This window comes from Scyliorhinus canicula, chromosome 12 (assembly GCF_902713615.1).
Source record: "Scyliorhinus canicula chromosome 12, sScyCan1.1, whole genome shotgun sequence".
Lineage (NCBI taxonomy): Eukaryota > Metazoa > Chordata > Chondrichthyes > Carcharhiniformes > Scyliorhinidae > Scyliorhinus > Scyliorhinus canicula.
Window position 1 is genome coordinate 31,159,979 of NC_052157.1, and position 21,273 is coordinate 31,181,251.

The following is a 21,273-nucleotide window of genomic DNA, read 5'->3' on the forward strand; positions in this document are numbered from 1 at the left end:
AAACCCACGCATACACGGGGAGGACATGCAGACTCCGCACAGACAGTGACCCAAGCCGGAATCGAACCTGGGACCCTGGAGCTGTGAAGCAATTGTGCTGTCCACAATGCTACCGTGCTGCTGATCATGCATGTTAGCGAGTGATCACCGAAGAAGACTGCTTCATAATCCTGGAATTTCCTCCCTAACAGCAGTGTACCAATGCCACATGGGCAGTCATGGTTCAAAAAGGCCACTCCCCACCACTACCTCCAGGGCAATTAGGGATGGACCATAATTGCAGATCATTCCACTGACACCCACAGCTTGAGAATAAGTATTTTAAAATAACTACCAGGTTGTAAAATCCAACAGGTGGCACAGTGGTTAGCACAGCTGCCTCACAGCTCCAGGGACCGGGTTCAATTCTGACCGTGGGTGACTGTGTGTGGTGTTTGCAAATCCTCCCATTGTCTGCGTGGGTTTCCTCAGATGCTCCGGTTTCCTCCCACAGTCCAAAGATGTTCGGGTTAGGTGGATTAGCCATGCTAAATTGCTCCTTAGTGACCAACGGTTAGGTGGAGTTTATGGGCTTAGGGCGGGGAGTAAGCCGAGCTACCCTAGATCGGGTGCTCTTTCAGAGGGTTAGTGCAGATTCTGATGGGCCGAATGGCCTCCTGCACTGCAGGAATTCTATGGTTCTATACTTGGGGTTTGGTTTGCAGTAGACTTTGACTCACCTCCCTTCATTCACCATATCTATTTCTGTTGGAAATTGCACAGTTGTTAAATGTTAACGGTGGGGTGCTTCCCTTTTCCTAACCACATGCTGAGCAAACTTTGTCATTGTGTGTTCAAGTCACACTCCAGGGACTTGAGCACAAAAACGAAAATGTTGCTTCAGAGGTGCACTCTCTGAAGGGCTATTTTCCAAAGCCCGCTTACCCCCTCTGATCAAAGCAAAAGGTTTCGTGGCACTATTTCAAAAGTTGGCTGAGGTGGTTCTCCCTGGTATTCTGGCCAGTTTCTATCCCACCACCAACATCATGGAAAACAGATGATTGGCACGTTATTCATTTGCTATTTGTGGGACAAATTGGCTGTGTCATAGCAGTGATCACTTTTCAAAAGTACAAAGCACTCCGGGGTGTTCTGAAGTTACGAAATGCTAGCCTTTTTTATTAGGAGAGGGCGAAGACTTGTGTATATATCATTTTTTTTTTTGCTCGAATAGTAGTTCCCAGAATGTAAAGAGTTCCAACACTTGACACTGAATGGGGAGGGCTGTGCCAAATTCTCCGTCTCAGAATGACAATACACCCTCTATCCTGAGAGGAAGCGATTCACAGGACTTGGCTGCCTTGGTTTAACTGAAGGATATGTGTTTTCAAAATTTTATACCGTTTCTGCTTTTGGATCGGGGTGCTTTGCAATTTTTCGATTTTTGTTATTGGAACTGGCCTATTAGACTTCTCGTTTTATCAGTGGAGAATGAATGATGACTGTTGAAAGTGAAATATAGTCATTCTTCAAATCTGTCTCGAATTCTTCAAGTGCTCCAATGGGCCATACCTTGTACATTGTTTTCCTTGGAGTTTGATAAAGGGTGTGGGGGAGGGATGGGAGTGCAGTTTGTAATCAGCACCTCTGTTTGTACAGGGAACATTTGCCCCCCGGTTGTTCCTATTTTAAAGATGATATGAGGGACAGCACATAATTGCCGACCTTGCGTTTATTGAGTGGATGTGTGTTTATTGAGCTTGTTCATCGTGTACGCTTTGGGACTGGGATGTCTGCTCTTTGCCATGAGTCAGGTCAACAGGCAGAAAGTCTACAATTACAATAATTGAATAACAAAGTGATTCAATGACGAAAAATGTTTGCACTCTGGAGGCGACCCTTCTCGAGGCGGAGGACACGTACAGAAGAATGGAAGTATCAGGAAAACCTGTGTGGATTTTTTTTTTTTAAAAATTTTTAATAAATAAATAAAACGTGTTGTGTTTGAGTTCCCATGATTCCCAATGACCTGTTATGTTGTGACTGAATTTCTATCTTCTGATAAGTGCATGGCACAGAACTCGATCACCACCATTCCCTGACCAAATGGTTGATTGAATCAAGCTTGGGGTAAAGAATCTTCTTTTGCCATTTTAATTGTCTCTTTGCAGTACTCCCAAGCTGAGCTGTGATGTGAATCTCTCACTCCCAACTCATGTGTCTCTTAACAAATGTAACTCTGTAACCCTGAGAGTGCAGCCGAGGTGAGTTACTCCCATCTATGAGAAGTGGTTGGTATATTTTCAGCATTCTCCCTGGTGGCCAAGTTGAAACCAGAACTTGCATCGTGTTGCCATTCGAAGCGCAACTGGCAGGAACTGCAGTGCACAATCTCGCTGCTCCATCTTGTGATCTCTTTAAAATAGTTTGCTACCTAATTATAAAATGAACTCCCAACCGGCTGACTTAATATTAAGGGAGCCACAGAGCTGGCATGTCTCTTCAATCAACCCACAACACAAGAAAGCCGTGATCATTTCACTCCAGGCCCGGTAATCGAGCTTTGAAAGCCACTTTGCTGCCCTCTTTAAACAAAACACAGAATCCATGTCTTATTTGACACATGTGTGGTATTATCATAACTGTAAGAACTGCAAGGGTTAATGAAATGTCTAGAGTAGCCACTAGAGGGGGCTACAGTTACAATTATATAAGGCAGTGATGCTAAGCCGTGTGGGGAGAGTAAGTGCAGGAGTTAGCTAGAGCGAGTCAGAAATACAAATAGTGTAAGTGAGAGCAGATCATGTTTATATCAGTATTAAGATTAGTTGTAGATCAGTGTAGTTAAATATTATCAATCAACTGTGCATTCTTTAGGAGTACGTGTTGAATTCAGATTAGTAGTGTTAAAAAATTTATAGCTTTGTTTATTTTGTGATCTTTGTGAACACTATGCCAACCATCCTGAAATAAGCATCGCAGAACACCACAACATGGTCGTCATGCCATTTTGGGCCTCCCACCATATACTATCCCTGCATGACATGGCCTCAGGATGTCCCAAAGAGGTGTTTGGCTGCAGGCCTGGTGGTGGTCTTTGACATCTTGGGTGGCGCTTTCCCACATCGTAATGTGAAGACCAGTCAGTGGGTGAAGTGTACCAATTGAGACCCATTGTCTTTAACAGGCTGCTCTGCATAAGACAGTACCTTCGGAGATTGTTACACAAAAAAAACCAAGGCAGCACAAAGAGAATTAAACAATCTAGTCCTGGTTGGTACTTTGGTTGCTTTTGGGTTCCAGGGTATGGAAAATAGATCCCATGTTTGTCTGCATAACAGTCATATGTCTAAGTAACTTATTCTGGGCAATGCATGTTGAGGTGTGGTATGGTGCTTTGTCAGTGCCATAAAGTCTGCTTGCCATAGAGGGAGTACAAAGTAGACTCACCAGACTTGTTCTGGGGTTGGTGGGACTGCCCAATGAAGAGAGGTTGGGAAAACTGGGCCTGTATTCTCCAGAGTTTCCAAGGATGAGAGGTGATCTCATTGAAGCCTACAAAATACTTAAAGGAATAGTCGGGGTAGATGCAGGTAAGATGTTTCCCTTGGTTGGGGAGTCTAGAACCAGGCGGAACAACTTCAAAATGATGGGCAAGCCTCTTGGGACCGAGATGAGAAGTTTCTTACATGGGGTTGTGAATTTTTGGAATTCGCTACCCCGGAGGGTTGTGGAAGGTCAGTCCGGAAGTATGTTTAAGGTAGAGATTGATAGATTTCTGATTAACAACGTAAAGGGTTATGCGGACAGTGGGTGTAAAAGGCATTGAAGTGTCTGATCAGCCATGATCGTATTGAATGGCGGAGCAGGCTCGATGGGCTGAATGGCCTACTCCTGTTCCTGTGTTCATGATTATCAACTGTCAGAATTTCAGGCTGATTTGTATCATCAGTCGGGGACTCAACGTTTGTGTAAGTCCTTTTTTAAGACATTTTGAAACAGGAACCAAACTTTGCTTTCCCTAGTCTAGCTACATGTTGAGGTGAAAATGATTGTTTATTCCATACCACTGGCAGGTATTCCTGTAAGAACAGTCCCTCCCCCCGTGTGCAAGTGGGTCATCTCTCTGTTGGAATCGGGCAGGGAAACAGTGTTGAGTGACAAGATAATGGCAATAATCTGAATGCAGAGAGAGGTGAATGGATTGCAATAGACGTTACCGTGAATAGTAGCATTCAAGTCAACCTGGTGTAGAAGATGACACCAATATTTTGGCTCCAAAAATCATACCTTTGTATATCCTCAGCATCTAAGTCAACCCTTTTTTTTTGCAGGGTTTGCAGTTGGGACACGATAGGCTCATATTAGTAGTCAGCCTACGATTTTCACACCTCAAATGGATGTTTTACTTACCAGTATTTAATAAGGGAGTGCAGGACTGTGTTGCAAAGATCACAGAATTGTTACCGTGCAGAAGGAGGCAATTTGGCTCATCGTGTCTGCACCGGCTCTCCAAACGAGCACCATGACTTAGTGCCATTCCCTGCCTTTTCTCCATATCCCTGCACATTGTTTCTATCCAACTAATGATCTAATGCCCTCTTGAATGACTCGATTGAACCTGCTTCCACCACACTTCCAGGCACAGCCTTCTAGACCCCAACAACTCACCTGTGTGCAAAAGCTTTTTCTCGCATCACATTTGCTCCTTTTGCAAATCACTTTAAATCTGTGCCCTTTTGTTCCTTTTGTATCAGTTTCTCCCTATCTACTCTGTCCAGCCCCCTCATTTTAAACATTTCTAACAAATCTCATCTCAGCCACCTGCTCTCCAAGGAGAGCAGTCCCAACCACTCCAATCTGCCCTCATAACTGAAATTTCTCATCCCTGGACCCATTCTTGTATAACTCTTCTGCACTATCCTCAATGCATTAACGTCCTTCCTGTAGCGTGGAGCCTAGATCAGCACACGATACTCCAGCTGAGGTCTAAGTAGTGTCTTGTATAAAGTTCTGCATATCCTCCTTGTTCTCGTACGCCTCTATTAAGAAATCCTACAAAACTTGTATGCTTTATCTGCTCTCTCCACCTATCCTGCTGCCTTCAATGATCTATGTGCAAAAACACCCAGGTTCCTCTGCTCCTGCACTCCCTTTAAAAATGTGTGTCTCAAGGCAGCACGGTGGCACAGTGGTTAGCATTGCTGCCTACGGCACTGAGGACCCGGGTTTGAATCCCAGCCCTGGGTCACTGTCCGTGTGGAGTTTGCACATTATCCCCGTGTCTGCGTGGGTTTCACCCCCACAACCCAAAGATGTGCAGGGTAGGTAGATTGGCCACTCTAAATTGCCCCTTAATTGGAAAAAAATAATTGGGTACTCTAAATTTATTTTAAAAATGTGTGTCTCACTTTAACGTGTGGATTCCCGAGGTACCTGAGGCTTTGAGATTCAACCCCTTTGCCGTTGGGATCTTGGGCAAGCACACTTCAGCACTGATCCCCACAAATGGGGACCAGATGGGGCAGCATGCTGATTCTTCCCAATCATCCCACATATTTACTTTGTGACTGCTAATTCTGTCCTGAATAAATGTTTCTGGAAGCCTGCCCACTATTGATGTTAGACTGACTGGTCTGTACTCACTGGGGCTCTCCTTTCCAAGGGCATAACATTTGCAATTCTCCAGTCCTCTGGCAGCTTGAGCCTTGAGAAAACTGGAAGATTATGACCAGCGCCCCTGCAATTTCCCTTCACACTTCCTTCAATAATATCCTTGGATTTATCTCACCCAGTCTTGGTGCCTCGTCAATTTTCAGTGCCGACAGTCTATTCACCACTTGCTCCTCATCAATTTTGAACCCTTGAGCAGCCTTCACTTGGTGGATGACAAAATGGTAACACACCCCCACTTTTGTACCTGTGTGCAAGTTGATGCCTGTTTTTAGAGGGACTATGGGACCTGGGCACTTGTTGCCCATTCCTATCTGCCCTTGAACTGAGTGGCTTGTTTGGCCATTTCAGAGGGCCACTAAGAGTCAACCACATTGTTGTGGATTCGGAGCCACGTGTAGGCCAGACCAGGTAAGGACGGTGGTTTCTTTCCCTAAAGGAGATTGGTGAACCAGATGGGTTTTTGCAACTATCGGAGTGGGAATTCTGGTTGAGAGAGGAAGGAACAAGCCAGCATTAACTTGAAAAGGTAATTGGCGGGGGCAGTGCCAGACAAACTGGGTATGTGTATGGGGGGGGGGGGGGGAGTAAATGTACCATCTTTTTTTTTAATTTAGTGTATCCAATTCATTTTTTCCAATTAAGGGGCAATTTAGCGTGGCCAATCAACCTACCCTGCACATCTTTGGGTTGTGGGGGTGAAACCAACGGAAACGCGGGGAGAATGTGCAAACTCCACACGGACAGTGACCCAGAGACTGGATCAAACCTGGCGCCGTGAGGCTGCAGGGCTAACCCACTGCGCCACCGTGCTGCCCTGTAAATGTACCACCTTAACAAAGTTAGGAAAGGAGGAATAGTGCCGGGTTTAACCAGCGAGGAGAAAGAGAGCCGGTGTGAACTGCGAGTTGGAGAAGGGAATGTTTGTGTCAAAGGGTGCAGTGTTGGTTGAGGTGCAGTATCTGCGAAGTGTCGAATGGGGTAAAAGAGGTTCAGTGAACTGAAGGGGAATTGGAATGTTTAATTTTTGGGCGAGTGACTGCTCAAAGTCTTTGAAAGTTTATCCCCTAATTGAAAACAGAAAGTGCTAGAAATAATCAGCAGGTCGGGCAGCCTCTGCAGAGAGTGAAACAGAGAACCTTTCCAGTCGGTCCGCCTTGACTCCCCTTTGGAATTTTCGACCTGCATTGGACTCAACGTTTAAGTGTGTTTCTCTCACCACAGATGCTGCCAAATGTTCTGTTTATATTTCAGATTGCTGGTATCTGCAGTATTTTGCCTTTGTTCCCTGATTGTTGCTTCTTTTCCCCATTTCCTGAATTTAAAGCTCTCTGTGCTATCCTGCTGCTCGAGTGACACCAGAATACAAGTCAGGCTCTTTGCATTTAGTGGGTTTTCTTTTGTATTAAAAATAACATAACTGCAATGTTATACAAAATGTTACCTCCAGACAGTGCACAAACTGTAGCGACCACAATCAGCGATTTTGTAATGGTTTTATGTTTTGGGGGAAGGGAGAATGAGCCCTCCTATTTTTACAAAGTAAATAAATTACAGCATCAGAGCTCACTTTACTTTCAAATATGCCTTAATTCAGTTCTTCAAAAATTACACTTTGCGTCCTGCAGTTTTATTTCCCTCTTTAATACAACCAGTGGAATGTTACATTTGGACAAGTTCATTGTGTCCACTGCACTCCCATCGAGACTACTTTTGTAAATACTGCCTTTGCCTTTTAGAATGCGACCCCTAAAATGCGAATAAGAACATTGAAATGAAGTGTAGAAGAAAAGTATCTTCTTTCAGTTGTATCAAAATGGTGGTGGTGGTAGTCATAGGTTGTTATTTAGTGCATTTCTCTCCTGTTGTGCATTGTTTTTTTTTATTTATCAGCGGTTGGGAGGCCGGCTCCACTCTCCTGAAGTTGTTTGTCAGCTTTGCCAAGTTTGAGAGATTGGCAGGTGTGGTGGGATACAAAAGAGGTTCTGTTGAAACTAGACTTTAGGTACGGGGACAGCGGCCCATGTTAATTCAGACTGCAAGTTTATGTAGGGTATTTGCCAGGCTTGATACTGGTGGGAACTCTGCATAGAATTTGGAACAAATGCAACCTACCAAAACAGGCCCATTCTGTTAAGTTTAAGCTGTTTACATTGGCATACGAGAACCAAATTGTTTGCTTATTTTTAAGTGACTTGGCTTCCATATGCCATCATTGTGTTGTGCCAGGATTTTAATGACATGTAAAAAAATTGAATGGTACATTGCATTTTTTAAAAAAAATTTAAACCTGATGTCTCAATATACCATTCATACACAACAATTTCTTACATATTATTAAAATCTTGGCACAACCCACTGCTTGTTGAAGGTAATAATGATTGTAAAACTGTATCCCTGTGCCTACAGATTGAAAGCATTATTTTATATTCAAAATGCATGTTTGTGTTCGGAAATATCTCAATGCCGTGCCAGGCAATTCTATTGCTGACTTGACTTGGTGTGCAAGGCCAGCAAATGTGCGATAAGAAATGGCCTTTCTATTGGAAAACTGACTCCTGGTTCCATTCTTTCCTATCCAGTGGTAACCAGGGAATCACCTGCAGTGCCTCCTCTCACCCATTCCTGCAATGTTACCTCTCTGGGGTTCCGGAAGGATCTATTCTTGCCCCCACCACCCCAATTTCTCAACTGCATGCTGTCTCTGGGAGATGTGATCCAAAAACACATCATTCAGTTCCACCTGTATAGTCTCGTGATCACCTCTCCCGACCTCATCACTGTGTCTAAGGTCAGCTGGCTAATCTGACATTAGGCACTGAATAAGCTGAAATTTCCTCCCAAGTCGATATTGGGAAGATTGAAGCCATTGCCTGTGTTTCCTTGCCCTCTATTCTCCCCCTGACCTGTCCGAAGCTGAACTGGACGGTCCACAACCGTAGCATCATATTTGATCGCAGGATGAGCATCTTATCCTGTATCTGTGCCGTGTTTATTTCCAACTCTGTAACGTTCCTGATTCAGCCCCTGCTTTAGCTCATCTGCTGCTGAAACCCTTACCCATGCGTTTGTTACCACTAGAGTTTATTCTACTCTCCATAAACCTAAGTCATGCTGCATGCATCTCAAATGGTGCCACACCCATTCGTTGTTCGCCTCTGCTAGCTGACCTATATTGCCTCTTGGCTAAGAAGTGCCTCCGTTGTAAAACTCTCATCCTCCTTTTCACATTCTCTTCTTTCGTGTATCTGAAATCTTTTTTCTGATTCTCAATCCTCTGGGAGATCTGTGCTTCTCCAATTGTGACCTCTTGAACATCCCTGAATTTAATCACTCCACATTGGTGTCGACAGCACCTTCGTAAGACATAGGACCAGAAATAGGCCTTTTGGCCCATCGAGTCTGCTCTGCCATTCAATATAGCTGATACATTTCTCGGCCCCATTCTCCTGCCTTTTCCCAATAACCCCTGATCCCCTTATTAATCAAGAACCTATCTATCTCTGTCTGAAAGACACTCCGTGATTTGGCCTCCACAGTCTTCTGCAGCAATGAGTTCCACAGATTTACCAGTCTCTGGCTGAAGAAATTCCTCCTCATCTCTGTTTTAAAGGATCGTCTCTTCAGTCTGAGGCTCTGCCCTCGGGTTGTTGTTTTTTCTACAAGTGGAAACATCCTCTCCACGTCCACTCTATCCAGGCCTCTCGGTATCCTGTAAGTTTCAATAAGATTCCCCCTCATCCTTCTAAACTCGCAACGAATACAGGCCTAGAGTCCTCAACCACTTCTCCTATGAAGAGCTCTTCATTCCAGGGATCATTCTTGTGTACCTCCTCTGGATCCTTTCCAAAGCCAGCACATCCTTCCTTAGACATGGGACCCAGACCTGCTCATTTAAAAAATTATTCATTTACGGGATGCTGGCGTCGCTGGTTCGGCCAGCATTTATTGCCCATCCCTAGTTGCCCTTCAGAAGGTGGTGGTGAGTTGCCTTCTTGAACCGCTGCAGTCGTTGATGTGTAGATACACCCACTGTGCTGTTAGGGAGGGAATTCCAGGATGTTGCCCCAGTGACGGTGAAGGACCGGTGATATTTTTCCCAGTCAAGGTGGTGAGTGACTTGGAGGGGAACCTCCAGGTGGTGGGGTTTCCAGGTATCTGTTGCTCTTGTCCTTCTAGATGGAAGTGGTTGTGGGTTTGGAAAGTGTTGGCTAAGGAGCCTTGGTGAGTTACTGCAGTGCATCTTGTAGAAGGTACACATACTGCTCACAATACTCCAAATGGGGTCTGGTCAGAGCCTTATACAGCCTCAGAAGTACGTCCCTACTCTTGCATTTCCACCCACTCGACATGCACGTTATCCTTAAAAATCTTGAACAAAGGCTCCTAAGTCCCTTTGTGCTTCTGATTTCCTAAGCCGTTTCCCATTTAGAAAATAGTCTTTGCCTCCATTTCTCCTCCCAAAGTGCATAACCTCACACTTTTCCTCATTGTATTCCATCTGCCACTTTGTCCACTCTCCTAGCCTGTCCAAGTCCTTCAGCCCCCTCTGCTTCCTCAATACTACCTGTCCCTCTGCATATCTTTGTATCATCTGCCAAAGCCCTGAGATGTAGAACTCCCTCCCGAACTTTCTATCATCGTTCAAAACCCTGTCTGTTTGACAAAGATTTTGGTCTTTGCCCCAATGTGACTTACATAGAACAGTACAGAACAGGCCCTTCGGCCTTCAATGTTGTGCCGAGCCATGATCACCCCACTCAAACCCACGTATCCACCCCATACCCGTAACCCAACAACCCCCCCCCCCTTAACCTTACTTTTATTAGGACACTACGGGCAATTTAGCATGGCCAATCCACCTAACCCGCACATCTTTGGACTGTGGGAGGAAACCGGAGGAAACCCACGCACACAGGGGGAGGACGTGCAGACTCCACACAGACAGTGACCCAGCCGGGAATCGAACCTGGGACCCTGGAGCTGTGAAGCATTTATGCTAACCACCATGCTACCCTGCTGCCCCCTTTGGAGTCAGATTTTGCTCCTGTGCAAGTTTCATTGGATGTTTTAAATTTAGTAGACCCAATTCTTTTTTTCCAATTAAGGGGCAATTTAACATGGCCAATTCACCGACTCTGCACATCTTTTTCGGTTGTGGGGTTGAGACTCATGCAGACACTGGGAGAATGTGCAAACTCCACTCGGACAAGGGGCTGGGATCGAACCCAGATCTTCAGCACCATGAGGCAGCTGCACTAGCCACTGTGCCATCATGCCGCCCCGTTAATGGTGCTTTTTTGATATAAGTTGTTGCTGGAGTGAATTAGAACTATTTTTAAACCCTGGTTAACCATGACCAAATCAAAGGGCCGGATGGGTCAGGTTGCTTTCTACCTGACGACACGAGTACCATCTGCGTAACTGAGAAGCTTCTTTTCATAGCCAAAGCTGGATCAATAATTGGGAATGTTATTTATCCAGGATTTTACTGGTGCAGTGGTTGTTTTTCTTGGAACGTTCCTCGCCTGATAGAAGCTACTATTATGGTTTAATTTACACAAAGTACATTACCATCCTCTGTTGGCGGGAAATAGAACTGCAGCCGAATCAGTGCATGTGTTTTGAAGTTCAGTACTGCAACGTACATGCATAGCTAGGCTACTGAAATTGGAGGTAGAATCCACATCTGCATCACTTGAGAGTCACTTGAGAGTAGGGCAGTATCAGAACGACTTATTATCTGTCGACGGTGCAAAGATAGTGAGGGTTTTGTGGCAGGCCACAAATAGAGGCTGGGAGTAATAGTGGAACAGAGCGGAAACTGCAAGCATGTTGAAAAGCTGGATGCTGGACCCTGCACCCATCCTGGACGACTCTGGTTTCAAATTCAGTTAGATTCTTATGTCAACTGTGGTGTACTGGCGGACAATGTCCTGAAGGGCACTTTTTTTATTAACAAGTCAATGCAGATAAGAAAACAAATGAACACATTTATGTCCTGTGATACGTTTTGAAGTTCAGTACTGCAACATACACGCATAGCTAGGCTACTGAAATTGGAGGTAGAATCCACATCTGCATCTGGTTGCTGCTGGAAGGACCGTAACCTCACAAGCAAGTACATTGCTCTCCATTTACGTTTTCGTTTAAAATAAATTGAATATCCTTCATTTTTGGCACCTGATGGCGATGGACCAAATGATCTGCATTCAGCTGCTATGTTCCAGCAGCAGTCAGTGCTCCTGTGTGCCGCGTTTCCTGTAGTTCACAGTCTCCTTACACATAGCGGCAACTTGTATCTATTATTAGGCTGATTGGTGGATTCACATGATGGTCAGTCTGTCTTTGATTGAAGCTGTTCGGCTTTACAGCAGGGAGTTGATCGATTTGCCAACTTTTGACACCCAATTTCTGTTTCTTTGGGTGGAATAGGGAGCACCACTAACTATTGCAATCTGAATAATGGCGACTTCAGGCCATTCCCAAAAAAACACGTCAAAACTGTAGTTAGGACCTTCCTTATCACGAAAACAAAGCATTAAACATTATACCCTTCAATTTGAAATGCGTCTCATTCCTAAATTCCTACCTTGATAAATGAAATAACTGTTACATTTTTGAGTTCAAGTTAATGAAGTATGCCAACTTTCTACTTAATAGTACATCATGCTCACTGCCAATCCTGCTCGCCACATACACTGCCCTCTGACCCTCCTGGTTGTTGTCCCGCTGACCTCCCTGCTTGCTCACTGACTCGCCCTCTTGTTAATCATTGCTTTCACTAAATCTCCCACTCTCTGACCCACCTGTTTGTTGCTTCCATCTCCTGATCCCTCGCTGTGAGCATGCTCTCAAGACGAGAGGTAGGAGGAGGAGCTTTGACCTGCAGGGGTTAAGTTCTCCAAGTGGGTCTGTGATCAGCTTCGCCTATTTTTGATCAGTAATCTCTCTTTCCACTCCCGCCAAGCTTTAAAGCGTCTGAGAGCAGCGCCCATGTCCACAGTGTTCCAGGACATCACTACAGAAGTTTCTCGGGTGGTGTCCAACACCCAACCACCTTCAGCTGCTTCATCAATGACCTTTCTTCCATCAGAAGGTCAGAAGTGGAGATGTTCATTGATAATCGCACAGGGGATGTTCGTTGTTCAGCACCATTCGAGACTCCTCGTACCAAAACAGTTCCTGTCAAAATGCACCAAGACCTGGACAATATCCGAACTTTGTATGACAAGTGGCAAGTAACAACCCCGCCGCCGAGCAATGATTACTTCCAACAAGAGAGCATTTAACCATCACCCCTTGAAGTTCAATGGCATTACCATTGCTAAATCCCCCATCAACATCTGTTGACCAGAAACTGAACTGGACAAGCCATAAAAATACTGTGGCTGCAAGTGCAGGTCAGAGACTAGGAATCCTGCGATGAGTAGCTCACCTCCTGTCCACCATCTACAAATCATAAGTCTGGAGTGGATGGAATACTCCCCACTTGCCTAGACGAGTGCAGCTCCAAGAACATTCCAGAACCTTGGCACCATCTAGGACAAAGCGGCTAGCTGGTTTGGCATTCCTTCTACAAACATTCACTCCCTCCTCCACCGACACAAGTGGAAGATGCACTGCAGGAACATCAAGATTCCTTGGGCAGCATCCACAACAGGTACCATCTAAATTGACAAGGACAGTAGACATATGGGAACACCACCACCTGGGAATTCCCTTCCCAGCCATACACCATCCGGATTTGTAAGCATATCGCTGTTCCTTCACTGTCGCTGGGTAAAAATCCTAGAACTCCCTAACAGCACTGTGGGTGCAGAGGTTCAAGAATGCAGCGCACCACCACCACCTCGGAAAATTAGGTATGAGCAATAAATGCTGGCCTAGCCAGGAACGTCCACAATCCATGAATGGTCCCCCTGCCTCCCCGCTCATCTCCAGAGCTCTCGCCCACAGTGAGGGTTCAGGAGACCAAATCGGGGAGCAAGGATCAGTGAGATGATGGAGTCAGGGAGTGACTGAGGCCACAATTTCAAGAGGTTTGTCAGCAAAAATGGGCTAGGGAATGGTAGAGGCTGCTCCAAAATGACACCGATCGGGTCACAGAGCCCCATATTAAACCAACACGAAACAACAGCACTAATGAGAATACCGGCCCAATTAACTGATCATTAAAGTGAAATTACATAAAATGGAGCAATTAAACAGTGACATACTGATTTGATTTGATTTATTGTCACATGTACCGAAGTACAGTGAAAAGTATTTTTCTGCGGCCGAGGGAACGTACACAGTACGTACATAGTAGACAAAAAGAATAATCAACAGAGTACATTAACAAATGGCACATGGACAAATAGTGATTGGTTACAGTACAGAACAAGGGGCCAAACAAAACAAATACATGAGCAAGAGCAGCATAGGGCGTTGTGAATAGTGTTCTTCCAGGGAACATATCAGTCCGAGGGGCAGTCGTTAAGGAGTCTTGTAGCTGTGCGGAAGAAGCTGTTCCTATGTCTGGATGTGTGAGTCTTCAGACTTCTGTACCTTCTGCCTAGTGGAAGGGTCTGGAAGAAGGCAATGCCTGGGTGTGAGGGGTCTCTGACAATGCTGTCTGCCTTCCTGAGGCAGCGGGGGAGGGCATACAGAATCCGTGTGAGGGCGGCAAGCGTGTGTGATGCATTGGGCGGAGTTCACCCCACACTGCAGATTCTTGCAATCTTGGACTGAGCAGTTGCCATGCCAGGCTGTGATGCAGCCTGATAGGATGCTGTCTGTTGCACATCTGTAGACGTTTGTGAGAGTCAAGGCAGACATGCCGAATTTCTTTAGCTTCCGTAGGAAGTAGAGATGTTGTTGGGCTTTCTTGACTGTTGCAGCAACGTGAGTGGACCAGGACAGATTGTTGGTGATGGTGACCCCCAGGAACTTAAAGCTATTGACCATCCCCACTTCGGAGCCATTGATGCAGATGGGAGTGTGTGTTGTGCTACGCTTTATAATGTAATTTTTTTTGCAATGTTTTATTGACAGTGGCTGCAACGGAGTCTCCCATACATTAACAGAGAAAGTTCACGTGACTGATACCCGGGATGTGGGCGACTATCTTCGGAGGAAAGGTTGGACAAGCTGGGCCTGTTTCGTTGAAGATTAGAAGATTGAGAGTAATAACACAAAATCCTGAGGGGACTTCAGAGAGTGGGAACCAAAAGGACCTCTCCCCTTTGGGAGTGCCTAAAATTAGGGACCACATTTAATAATAAAAGATGTTCTATTTAAGACAAAGATGAGAAGAAATATTTCTTTTTTTTTAAATAAATTTAATGTACACAATTCTTTCCAATTGAGGGGCAATTTAGGGTGGCCGATCCACTTAGCCTGCACATCTTTGGGTTGTGGGGGTGAAACCCACACAAACCCGAGGCGAATGTGCAAACCCTAGGCGGACAGTGACCCGCGGCAGGGATCGAACCTGGGTCCTCGGCGTACGGTGTGTTAGCTTTTATTGATAGTGGGATTGAGTTTCGGAACCATGAGGTCATGTTGCAGCTGTACAAAACTCTGGTGCAGCCGCATTTGGAATATTGCGTGCAATTCTGGTGATGTCTAACACGAGGGGACATAGCTTTAAATTGAGGGGAGAAAGATATAGGACAGATGTCCGAGGTAGGTTCTTTACTCGGAGAGTAGTAAGGGCGTGGAATGCCCTGCCTGCAGCAGTAGTGGACTTGCCAATACTAAGGGCATTTAAATGGTCATTGATATACATATGGATGATAAGGGAATAGTGTAGATGGGCTTTAGATTGGTTTCATAGGTCGGCGCAACATCGAGGGCCGAAGGTCTTGTACTGCGCTGTTATGTTCTATGAGGCAGCAGTTTCTAACCACTGCCGCCATGCTGCCCACGTGAATATTTTCTCTTGAGTGCCGTGAATCTTTGGAACATTCGTCCCAGAGAGTAATGGAGTCAGGGTCAATGAATATTTTAAAGTCAGAAGTAGATAGATTCTTGACTAACTTGGGCAAAGGTTAGCAGGAGTAGGCAGATCGTGGAGTTGGTTATAATCAGGTCAGCCATGATTTCATTGAATCGTGGGGTGGCTTGCTTGAGGGGCCAAACGGTCTGCACCTACTACTAATTTGTGAGTTCATAGTGACTTAAGTTGTGTGAACTGTTCTTTGCAACAATGACTTATTCTACAGGTGACTTCATTAACTTCCTACCAACTGGAGCCATTTAATGCCAAGTACAGTTTTACATCCAGACTCTACCATTTTAATATTGAATCTAAAGATATGGATCAATAAGTATGCAGCATTCATAGAATCATAGAATCCCAACAGTGCAGAAGGAGGCCATTTGGCCCATCGAGACTGCACCTACCTTCTGAAAGAGTACTTCACCCAAGCTCACTCCCCTGCGCTATCCCATTAGCCCCTTAATCTAACCTACATGTCTTTTTTGGATACTAAGGGGCAATTTAGCCTAGCCAATCCACCTAACCTGCTCATTTTTGGATAATGGGAGGAATCCCACATAGACACGGGGAGAATGTGCAAACTCCACACAGACTGTGACCCGAGGCTGGAATTGAACCCTGGCACTGAGGCAACTGTGATAACCACCGTGCAACCATTAAAAACAAATCCTTTAGACTAATGGTATAGGTTAATATCACCGTGTGGTTTGTTAGCGATTTGAGCGTTTACTCTAATATTGACCGGCATTAACAGTGATTCACATTAAAGGACAGTCCATTTCCTTCCTTCTTCGTTTTAACACTGCCAATTTCAAAATGTCAAGTCTACACGACACCTCTATCACAGCCTTTGTCTTGTAATCCTGATGGATTAATTTGATAGTGGAGTATTGTCAGTTGCCTTGCAACAACTGCTGCCACTTAATGGATAGCATGTTATTTTTACAATGACCTCTTGCTGCACTTAGAACCGAGGGGAGTGAAACCACGACAAAGCATATATTTGAAATGTACTTTGTGATTGACTTTGGTATTAGCTATGCGTTCTTGTTCATATTTTAATTAAAATGTTTTGAATGTTTTTAGAACTAACGGTGGCGATGCACCCCAATTGAAATTTTAACCAATAAAGTTGTGCTTCCCGTTCTGTTCTGAAATCCCATCAAGACAAAATAGATGGTGCTGAAGGATGGCAAATGGGATATTTTGGGGTGTACTTTCATGTGAAAGATAAATTTATAACTCGAACTGCCCATCAGGAATGCAATGAGTTAGATTTACAACCTACCAGATTTTACTTTGCATCGAAGTTGAATGAGAAGTAACATTGGGTGGGCTGTAGGACTAGCATTCCACCCAATCCAGGGGCTTTCTGCACAGGATGATCAGGTTACCTGACGAGGTGGCGTTTTCATTAGTGAGTTGAGAGGCTTCCTCATTAAGGTATGTAATACTGCTGCTGTGTACCTTGGCCCTGAACAATTATTTTGTTGTAAGCTGTTTACCGCATACAGAATTCACTTCCTTGTATGTTGCAAAGTGGAGCGATGTTCACAGTATCTGAGACTGATTGATTGAAGCAACGTTTATTGTGGACTGTCAAGGCAACCAAGTCTAGAAAATACACTTTTTTTTTTCCCTAATTTAAACCAGATTATTAATTTCTTTTTTTCCCTTCTCTCTTTTGATTTTCCATAGACCAGAGATGATTTTCTGGGCTTGGTGGATATCCCACTTCATCATATCCCGGTAAGTTTTAACTCTAGCAAAGGGATGTGTAAAAAAATTTGAGAACATTTTTGTGCCTGGTGTTCTGTGTTCGTTTGTCAAATATGATGCATAATTAATTATCTTTATTGTCACAAGGAGGCTTACATTAACACTGTAATGAAGTTACTGTGACAAGCCCCTTGTCGCCACATCCCGGCGCCTGTTCGTGTGCGCGGAGGGAGAAGTCAGAATGCCCAAATTACCTAATAGCTCGTCTTTTGGGACTTGTGGGAGGAAATCGGAGCACCCGGGGGAAACCCACGCAGTCATGGGGAGAACGTGCAAACTCCGCACAGACAGTGACGCAAGCCGGGAATCAAACCTGGGAGCCTGGCGCAGTGAAGCAGCAGTGCTAACCACTGTACTACCATGCCGTCCTGTGAAAAATCTGTAAATGTCACTGGATCTCATAAATGTGCATTATGTATTTTGAAAGCGCATTGAGTTTTTCCCATTTTTATTCTTCTGATGCTCCCGCCTCTCCCACCCCATTGCTCCTCTTTTGGTCCTGCCACTACTCTCTCCTAGATGGTGCATTCTTGCCTTTAGCCGCTAGTCCCAGTGGAGGGAGGGGAAACATCTATTTATTTTAAGCCTGCTTGTTCCAGAGACAGTGGTGTCTATGCTTTGGAGTCTGGGATTATGGCTTTTGAAACCAAGATTAAACTTCACTGAAATGAAGACCATTCTATCTTTTTATGATTCAGCCCGTATTGTCCTCCCCTATGTCCACCGCTTCCCAGGCTTCTTTCTGATGCCCCCTCAAGGTTTTGTGTCTTTTGACTCCCACCTACCTTGCTGACCTGTGGTGTAATCACCTTTGCTTCAAAATGTTGTTTTCTGTTTTCCGTGAACTCCTGAGAGACCGGCAACCTGCTTCTCCTGCAGCTAGATGGCGGAATTCACGCCGGATCTCAGAAGGTTGGGGAAGGAAAGTGGGACTTGGGTTTGGGGCAATAGGCCATCTGCAAGTGGTCCTCAGGTTATTGGAAGGTGTAGGAGCAGTGGAAGGAGTGTGAATGATCTGCCAACCGAGGTGGAAAGGGAGGACAAGGGGACCCTATCATGAGAGTTGGTGATGGGGATGGGTCAGAGATTCCGAAACATGGAAAAGGCAACAGTCTTGATCAGGGACCAATGGAGGGGAATCCTCGGCTGATGGGAAGGAAGCACACTATGGAATCTCTTGTGTCATCAGAGCAGATTCTACAGGGACTGAGGGATTGAGAAAGGGGAACCGAGGCCTGGTTCTCCACCGATGGTGCCTGACATATGAGTATTTCCAAGGATTTTTTTTTTTTATTGATGATATTAGTGGAAGAGCGACAACAATATCATAATCAGTTACGGGAGGTTAAGCAACAGAATACTTTTTTACGTAATGAACCCAGGCCAGTAACAAATATTCTGCAGTCAGAAGTAATCACAGCCTTTTAATCCCCAACACCAACTCCTCCCAGCTTTAAACTCCAGGAAGTACAAACTACAATTTAAAAATTAAATGAACAAATATTTCTTGGGCTAAAGGGTGAGGGTGGGAATTGAAACCAGTTGAACTAGTGAAGTTTCTTTGTTTTCTACCTTTCTGCACACTTTTTTCACCCCTCTTAGAGAACATCAGAGGGATGAGGAGGATGATTACCAACTCGGTTGAACTATCTTAGAATCATAGAATTTACAGTGCAGAAGGCGGCCATTCGGCCCATCGAGTCTGCACCGGCTCTTGGAAAGAGAACCCTACCCAAGGTCAACACCTCCACCCTATCCCCATAACCCAGTAACCCCACCCAACACTAAGGGCAATTTTGGACACGAAGGGCAATTTATCATGGCCAATCCACCTAACCTGCACATCTTTGGACTGTGGGAGGAAACCGGAGCACCCGGAGGAAACCCACGCACACGCGGGGAGGATGTGCAGACTCCGCACAGACAGTAACCCAAGCCGGAATCGAACCTGGGACTCTGGAGCTGTGAAGCAATTGTGCTATCCACAATGCTACCGTGCTGCTCCTTCCAACAAATCCTGAAGTGGGACTTGAGCCTGGAGATTCTGGCTCGGAGATGGGGACCCTACTCCCTGTGCCAGAAGCCCTCCTTATAATAGAGACGGTTCTTTTCTGAAGTTGTAACTTTTGCAAGACATAAATGTGCTCATTGTTGACATGGGCTCAATAAGTAGAGAGACCGTGTCCCTCACCTCCTTGAGCTGCTCGAGATATATTATTACTTTTCTGCCAAACAGGGGGGGGGGGGGAAATAGCTTTGACTGAGGCAGGCAGCCCAAAACTCTTGAGGCTGCACTGCACCTCTTAAACGTCTGGTGAGCACACAACATTCCCTTTCCTTCACTGTGGCAAGTTAGCCATTAGCTTATCCACTTACTACTGAGTCACAAGTAAGGCAGTTATGTGGGGAGGAAGTAACTAAACCTTGCAGGCAAAATAAGCCTGACATTTAACTTATTAACTGGAATAAAGACTTGTTCTGTTCAAACTGTGGACCATTGTAATATCTGTAGCTCAACTGGGAGCCACGGTAAAGACCATCTTGCAGGTGCCTAACGATTCCCTTACTATTAATTAGGATGCGCCTTGCACTGTGCTGGTTTTCACTGAGTCTAGGTTACTGTACCTCGGGATCAAGCAAAACCCATTGCCTGCTTCATCTCCTGGTTTAAGCGTGTTACTTTTGGGCTGTCAGAGTACTGTTGGCAGATTTTGTGCAGAAACCCACAAGTTGGATTGCGGGACTTTCCTGGTTGAAGACAAATATGTGCAAATATGTAATTGGATGGAAAGAAATAAAAAATCAGGATACAAGCAAATATATCAGAATTAATGGATGCCTTTTATTAAAATTGCAGACTGAAAATCCAAACCTGGAGAGACCATATACATTCAAAGATTTTATTCTTCATCCTAGAAGGTAAATGAAAGTGTTCAGTTTAACATAGATATACAGCGATCTGTAGCTCAATTCCAGGAAATACTTTATCATTACGTATATGCTGATGTACTTAGATACCCATTTAGATTTGTTGAAGTTGCTGGCACAAAAAAGTCAAAGTAGCCAATCACAACTTAACTTAATCTGTTGTGCTGAGATTTCTTTGGTACATTAATTTCAAGCTGTCTGAAGCCATTAGTGCTGGTGCGTTAAAGTTAATAAAGACACTTGAAAGTTGTTGTCACTGTCAGTTATGTTTTTGACATCGTCACATTTTGGATGCATTTCTAAGTAAAGAAATGTAGGTTACAGGAAACGCTGGCTTTTGTGAAGTCAACCCTGAACCCATCTCATTCACCATCTCAAACTCGCGCAAAATCGCAGACACACTGGAGCCTTCCATATGTATCCTTGGTGCTTGACCAGTAAACGACTGTCCACCAGTGCAAGGGAGAAAATGACTCCTGTCCACAGTTCCACATTTTAGCATGTCCATTGAGATACAGGCAGGGTTAAATCCTGATAATGAATTCCAAGCCCTTTCTCGGCACTAAAACATTAAAATTAAGTAATTATTTGAAATGAGAAATTTTGGTAACGTGACAAATAGGGAGTTGGTTGTTTTAAAAAATTTGGTTATCAGACCATTTGAATGAAGCACTTTTGAATGTGAAACTTGGAGATTTGACATTTTGCCTGATTTTATTTTCTTGATGGTTTATTCCTTAACTGAAGGATTAACTTCTTGTTTGAGGTGTGGCCTTTTGGGGTGTGAGGTGTCAACTTCACTCAACTGGCTATTTTTCACACTTGTGTTATCATAGTGACAGTCTTTAACTGTGGACTGGAGAATGCCGTATGGACTTTTGCAACCTAACCTACTCTATCGTCAAATTTCAACCAGAATTGAACACCCA

General features: G+C 44.7%; 1 protein-coding gene across 4 annotated transcripts in view; it reads left to right on the forward strand.

Moving 5' to 3' along the window:
• Positions 1-21,273, forward strand: part of nedd4a (NEDD4 E3 ubiquitin protein ligase a) — a 168,867-nt gene that overhangs the window by 106,705 nt on the left and 40,889 nt on the right. For all 4 annotated transcript variants that reach the window (XM_038812912.1, XM_038812911.1, XM_038812913.1 and 1 more), the window contains 2 exons: positions 17,336-17,386; positions 20,274-20,335. In XM_038812912.1, coding sequence (XP_038668840.1) covers positions 17,336-17,386; positions 20,274-20,335 — 113 coding nt within the window. The remainder of the gene's footprint in view (positions 1-17,335; positions 17,387-20,273; positions 20,336-21,273) is intronic.